The following is a 7,390-nucleotide window of genomic DNA, read 5'->3' on the forward strand; positions in this document are numbered from 1 at the left end:
TATATATATATATATATATATCCATCCATCTATCTATCCATCCAGCAGGGTTTGCATGTCATTAGTTCCTTTAATGGTACAGGATCTACTGAAAAAGTGTTTTCTTTTTCACACGGTGAGACTCAGTGGAACCCAACAACAGGAAATTGGTTAGCTATGGCGTACAGGGAAGGTCTTTATTTAATATTAAATGTTCAGAGCAGGATGGATATGAGCCTGTGATAGGTTGATACATCCAGCAGCATGATACTTAAAGATGTTACCCTTCAAGATGGTTCAGGCTTAAAAAGCACTATGAAGACTTCAGGGGATAATAACATCCATCAGTTGAGCAGCTATGCCAAAAACAACAATTATTAGATGATGCATCATGAAATCATGCAAAACTCCTTATTTGGATTTTTTTTATGTAGTTCTTTATAAATAAATAAAAAATAAAAAGGAGTAACCTCAATGTTAAAGATGAAGTATGCCTCTCTATCTCACAATGTTATTGCAGTGTGAATTTTCCCAGGCCGGATATAATTTCTCCAATTATTCCGACACCACATAACTGCAGCAAAAACACAATGTTAATGAAAGGGAAAAAAATGTGTGCTTCTGCCCGACGAAACTGATCTACTCCAAAATGGTATGTGCCCTTCATTGGCCCATGCTACAACACTTTCACCAAGTTTCATGAAACTCAAGACAGCAGTTATTCCGTAATCCTTCTGACAGACAAACCAACAAACGGATAAACCAACCCGAAAACATATCATCCTCGGCAGTGGTAATAACGTCACTGGCCATGAAAAAAAAGACAATCAGTCATTTAAAGATGTCACTTTGGGTTGTGTCAAAGTTATATAGGCTATTTGACATTCCAAAAATAATCTGAAAATCCATCGTTAATGAAAACAATCGTTAGTTGGAGCACTAGAAGAACCCATCTTAAGAGCAGGGCCTAGTGTCCTCTTACACATTGACAACTGTATGAAAACATGGCTTTTTGCTCAGTGAAACTCACATTAGAACCAAGACACAACACACCTCAACAAAAATATTCACCTGACCTTTTTCATCATTTGATTTTACCGATCATTCTATTGTAATGTGGTCATAACATAAGATAAACCGTAATAAAAAACAACAACAACCACGAGTCAAAATGCATCAAGAACAGTTTTGTAATTTAATAGTAGCAGCACTTTTCACTGAAGATCACACAGAATCATAAGGTAGCAAGAGATTCTCCGCCCCAGTCAGCGAAGGAGGGGGATTTCTGAATCAGTGCACACCAGATCCAACCAGCCTGTGAATCCTTACAACTTTCTCAAACCCCTAATGAGGAACAGAAAGAAGACTTGGAAGAAGAGGAAGACAGGGGAATTCATTTAAATGCTATTCCCCCTCAAGGTCTTGGACTGGAATGACTCCGCCGCCCCCTACACCCACACATATCTACACATGCAATCACACAACATGCAATATGTGGCAATGTGTGTATCCCTTTTACTTTATCTGCGTGTTATTGCACAAGGTCCCACGGTTGAGGACAGAATATGTTCCTCATGGGTTTGCAGCACCAGGCCCTGGAAAATCCCAGAGTTTCCACATTCTCACTGGCTGCCACTTTGGCTTACATTCATGAGACACATTCTGACCTAAAACAAAAGAGCAACAGCAGGCCTTACGCCCTCTTTCCTCCCTTAAATACAATTCAAAATCATGGTTGTGGCTACTTTATCAAGTAGGCATTAAGGGAGCACTAGCTAAATGAATCAAGCTCCTGGTTGGTTTGGTTTAAAGACCCCACTTTTCCTGACACACAAGGCCCGTCTCAAGTGAAAATATAATGGCAGGCTCTCAGGAAGAAAACAAAATCACACACCTCAGTATTTTACTCTATAGTGATGCTATATTTTCAGATCAACAAAAGAAGACTCTGAATGTTGGTTGAAATAGGCAAGAAGAAGGTGAAATATTAGTAGTCATTAAGTTTTGCATGAAGGTGAAGTGTGGGTTTTCAATTTTGGAATCATAATTAAGTGAAACTGGCAACTTGTACTGTTGCTAGCAGCGAGATAAATATACTAAGACAGAAATTCATGTTCAGAGCTGCTCTTTTAATCTGTGAGCATGGTGCTTTTGGGGATTCCCTGCTGTGGTTTTTTTATAGTAAAGTGCCGGCTCTTTAGTGCCAAGAAGAGGCGATGACAAACACTTTCTGCAACAAGGCAGACGCAACATTTGTTTCCAGTCCAATTCCGATTCAAGGGACAGACTTTTAATGCCTGTGATGTTCACAGTAACAGAGACATTGTTCTAAAAGGATCTGCCATCTTGTGGAAAGCGAGATGTAAACTGATGACCAAAAATAGCAAAACACATTTAATCACACCTCTTCCATTTTTGGTGTTCTCTCAGATCAGGCCACACTTGATTCCTCTGGAGTCAACACTAATGAAAGTAAACGTGTTTGATTTACAATGCAATTTCAAAAACTAACATTATGGTTACAGACTTTTTTTAATGTTTGAGCCTCATTACGCTCAGCACATTATCTGTCTAACTTGTTTTCCAAGTTGCATCCTGCCTTCAAGTCATGTAAAAAAAAAAATCTGATTCTAAACAATGTGCATAAAAACAACATTTTACACAACTTTAAAAATGTACTCACTAGTTAGACCCAAAGCCTAATTATATCTACTCATTAAAGCCAGGGATATTATGGACAGGATGTGAATTTACCAACCAGTAAATCTGGCTGTCTATCTATTATTATCTATTAGCCACAACAAGACACTAAACGTCAATCATGAAAGTAGTTGGTGAACTTTTGGATCTACAAGAGACAGTGGCACGTCACTACAGAAGTTTACATTGAAAATCAAAAGTGCATAATGACCCAGTCACAGCCAAACTGAACCCAACCTTTTATCCTGATCTGAAGCCTATCAGCCAGCCAGCCATACAGCCTCCTGATCCACAGTGAATTAACTCCCCTGCATCTCATGTGCACACCTGTCCCTCATGGCCCGCTGCTATGGCAACCCATGTTAATTTTGCCAGACAGCATGCAGCCAGATTTTTTCAGCTTCTATCCTCCCTTTCATTTTATGTGAATCCATTACTGCAGACACAGTTGTGCACTGACACGCTCAGATAATCCCAACCCCCCCCCCCCCCCCCCCCCCCCCCCCCCCCCCTACACACACACACACACACACACACAAAAACAATATTATGCGCAAACAGTATACTGCGGTGTATATTGTTAGGGTTCGCAATCATGTACACACAGGTACCACTCCCAGGACATAAACACGCATATGGTACATGCAAATCTTTAGGATCCTGTTCAATCAACAAATTTTGTGAAATGTGATGTCTCTTGAAAATGGGATAATGCATCTGAAGGGTCTTATCCTGCAAACAAACTGGACTAAATTTGATTTAATCAGCTTGTATTGCTGGCACATTCACAATCATTGACACTAAAAAAGAAAAGAAAAAAACGCTGTTTGTTTTTGAAAGACTCTTGAATGGCAGTGCGCCATTCAGAGCTTCTAATTTCCAAAGCAGCTCAACTGTTCCAGACACAGGCCAACACAACACGGTCTTACAGCTGGTCCCCCCCCCCAGTGAGTGAAAGGGATTGTAATGCAGGCCCTGACATGTCACACTCACAGCCCAGGGAAAGCTATTAAAAGCGCAAAGTGTAAAAACTTTTTTCTCATCTAATTTCACAATAGACACAGGAACACCTTCTACTGTATATATGGCCGCTGCCTGGAGCCCCAAGTCTATTTGAAATCAACAAAAGCGCAAAGCAACTAGAAGGCAATTTAAGTTATCTGCCCATGAAAATATAAATATAAATAAACTGTTTAAATTGAACAAAGATGCCATTTGCTCTGTAACCAGTGTGGATGCTTTGCCATGCCAGCAGCTCTGAGAGGCTGAACTTAGGCTTACATCAGCATGGCAACATGTTCACAATGACAACGCTAACATGCTGAGGTTTAGCGGGTATAATGATTACCATCTTAGTTTAGCATGTTATGCTAATACTTTCTAATTAGCATAATATACTATATACAGCTGAAGGCTGATGGGTATGTCAATTTAGCAGGTACTTGGTCATAAATCAGAATATTGGACATACAAAAATCTTGACCTGATGATGGTGCTAATTTATTAGGATTGATTGTTTGTCTGTTCCAAAGTTTTTGATGTTATGATACTTCACAGGATAAGCAATAACTTTGACATGCTGGTGGCCCTACAGGGAAACTCAGGGGATCACCAACGTGATAAGATTTCATTGTCTGGGTGCCATCAATGTATTTATTTCTGTTGGGGTCTGGGCCACTGCCAGGATCAGTTATATGGGTAAATAAACTGCACAGATTCAGACTTTATTATTATTATTATTATTATTTTCAGGCTGTAGGGTTGCAGACACTTACTTGGGGCAGTCAGGGGCTGAGCACTGACAGCTGTGACACTGCGGCTCATGTTTATAGCTCGGACTTCTGTGACTGCTGCGCTGTCCCCCTTCTTCCCTGCTTCGGATGAACTGTCGAAGGAGACAGCCTTCCCTCCTGTGGACGCCTGCGTTACTTGGCTGGGATTCTTGATCAGTGAGGCGGGCTGGATGGGCACAGGGCTCTGCTTCAGACTAAGAGCCTGCAGGCTCTGAGTCTGAGAGGAGGATGTGGCTGCCCCCTGCTGGCCACGGATGACAAGGTTCTGGACCTGATTCTGAAGATAGAATAATGGGAGGTTGTTTAGAGTCAGAAAATGGTGTAGACATTAACTTTTGAGAACTGTGTTTATTACAAAATAAATGTACATCACTTTTTTTTTTTTTTTTTACAAACCAATGGAGGCATATTGATTGCCATTTCACGTCATCTAATGCTGGATTTCCAATCATTGCTTTCTCAAAGCCTCCAAATGTTACACACAGAGAGATCTAGTTAAGGACGTTAACGTTAATAAAAGTTTGTGATTGTATTTGTCATTTAGTGAAACAATCTTCCGATGAGCCTACCTGTAAGGAGGCTTGCGTGGAGCTCTCCGACTGGACAGCAGTCACTGTGGCCGTTGGAGTAAAGATGAGCTGCGGGGACAGAGGAACAGCCCGGCCCAGGCTCCTGGCCACCTGCACCAGATTACTCTGCTGGGCCTTGAAAGCAACACACACACGCACACACACGCACACACACGCACACACACACAAGCACACCCACACAAGCACACCCACATGGACACGCACACAAAATCAGTGTCTCTGTCCCGGCTGGTAACAAAAGCCCTATTTACTCCTGTTTGAGTAGTGTGTGCTAAAAACTACAGTGCCCAGGTGTATTGGGAAACAACTTTTGCCACTGAATTCTTCTCTAATCTCCAATAAATAAGCAAATGAGAACAGGCCGGAGCACAAAAACATTTAAAAAGATCATTATGTGAAGCAGTCCAAGCTAAAAGGACCCTGTTCACGTGTTTTGGACAGGATATTCTTGCTATGAAAACTACAGAATGGCAGACGTTTATCTTTGTAATCTTTATCTTCAAAACAAAACATATTGATACAACAGTGGGTAGAGCTGGGCTATATAACAATATTGTATCCATATCATGATATGAGACTAGATATCGTCTTAGATATCATAGTATGGCATGTGTTGTCTTTTCCTGGTTATAAAAGCTGCATTCCAATAAAGTTATGTAATTTTCTAAACTTACCAGAATGTTGTATTATTTGCTTTTACCCACTTAGTCAATATGTCGACACTAATTACTAATGATTATTTATCAAAAGGTCATTGTGTAAATATTTTGTAAAGGCACCAATAGTCAACACTACAATATTGTTGTGGTATCGATATAAAAGGTATTTGATCAAAAATGTTGTGATATTTGATTTTCTCCATATCGCCCAGCCCTACAGTTATATTATATAGCTACATTGTGTTAAAACTTTAATAAGTGCATGTGTGGAAAAACAAGCAAATAAAAGGAAATGAATACAAATCATATGCACTAATTAAACACCAGAAGACTAAATCAAAACTAAAACTTTTGTTTATAATGAGCCCAGACAGACAGATAGATAATGGACAGACAGATAATTCTGGAGGAATAATTACAATAAAGCACTCCATTTACGCAGGCAGAGTATGCATACATGCACCAATCCTAAAACACACAGAATAAAAAAATCATGAGCTAGATAATGTTCATTTATTCAAGCAGTATGTGTGTGAGGTTGTATTTATGTATCTATGCACACTCATATAAATGTGCCAGTGGCTATGCTCCTTGTGTCTGCAGTCTCACCATCTGTGCGCGCAGGTACATCTGTGCCTGGCTGGCAGTGAGCGTGGTGGTAGATGGGCTGCCCAGCAGAACAGCCTGCTGGGAAATACTGGTGGGGGTGGAACTAATGCTCTGGGCCCGGCTGATCAGCTGAGCTGCTGCCGGGGAGGTGGTCAGGTTGATCTACAGGGAGAAGAACAAGAGGATAATTAGGTGCTAAACTTCCTTTACTCTCTGTATCAATACTCCAATTACCTTTAACCCTTGTGTTGTCTTTCTGTCAAAATTGAAAATCAACACTTTTGTTGATGCTTTTTATCAATATTTTTAACTTTTTCTTACATCTTTGTCCCTTTTTCAACACGTTTGATGCTTTTTGTTTGTGACTTATTAACACTACCGTATTTTTTGCACTACAGGGCGCACTAGATTACAAGGCGCACTGTCAATGAATGATCCATTTTCGATCTTTTTTTATATATAAAGCGCACCGGACTATAACGCGCATTAAGCGGAAAAAAAACTCTTTATTAAACGCGTTCACAATACGGTAACTCTCAACATTATCAAACGTTAATGAGCGTATTCACAATAAATACCAACCTTGTTCAGTTGTATCACGTAAAATACAACACAATACTGAAATCCATGTCCCGTGCTGACGCTGTTGCCTTCAGTCGAATAGAGACGGTAGAGACTTCTACCTGCTGCTCTCTGTGCAATAACCCACTGTTCAATTTTGTCTTCTACCTGTGGCCATCTCGCTTTGTTTCCACGGTAACGCTGTGGTCTTCTCTACTTGGCGCAAGTCATCTTCTTGCTCCCTCCACTTCCGTACCATTGATTAATTAATGTTGAATTCTCTCGCAGCTGCTCTATTCCCATGTTCAACTACGTGACTGATAGCCTTGAGTTTGAAGTCCGCGTCGTTGGCGTGTGTTTTGACAGGTGTCATTTTGGGGTCCTTATGCACACACTGTAGTATTATGGTGAAGCACAGCATGATGTATTACTCCGCCACGCTCCTGGCTACGGTAGCCGTAATGCTGCAAGCGGTGCGGCTTTTGTAGTTTACCAAAGT

At 40.6% G+C, this 7,390-nt stretch overlaps 1 protein-coding gene across 5 annotated transcripts in view; it reads right to left on the reverse strand.

Annotated features, from left to right (window-relative positions):
* phc2b (polyhomeotic homolog 2b (Drosophila)) overlaps positions 1 to 7,390 on the reverse strand; it is a 36,419-nt gene that overhangs the window by 16,085 nt on the left and 12,944 nt on the right. For 2 of the 5 annotated variants that reach the window (XM_032513835.1, XM_032513833.1), the window contains exons 5-7: positions 6,331 to 6,492; positions 5,042 to 5,176; positions 4,464 to 4,749 (exon numbers count right to left, since the gene is read on the reverse strand). In XM_032513835.1, coding sequence (XP_032369726.1) covers positions 4,464 to 4,749; positions 5,042 to 5,176; positions 6,331 to 6,492 — 583 coding nt within the window. Of the gene's footprint in view, positions 1 to 4,454; positions 4,750 to 5,041; positions 5,177 to 6,330; positions 6,493 to 7,390 lie in introns of all 5 variants that reach the window. The other 3 variants (XM_032513837.1, XM_032513836.1, XM_032513834.1) reach the window with 3 other exon arrangements.

This window comes from Etheostoma spectabile, chromosome 4 (assembly GCF_008692095.1).
Source record: "Etheostoma spectabile isolate EspeVRDwgs_2016 chromosome 4, UIUC_Espe_1.0, whole genome shotgun sequence".
NCBI lineage: Eukaryota > Metazoa > Chordata > Actinopteri > Perciformes > Percidae > Etheostoma > Etheostoma spectabile.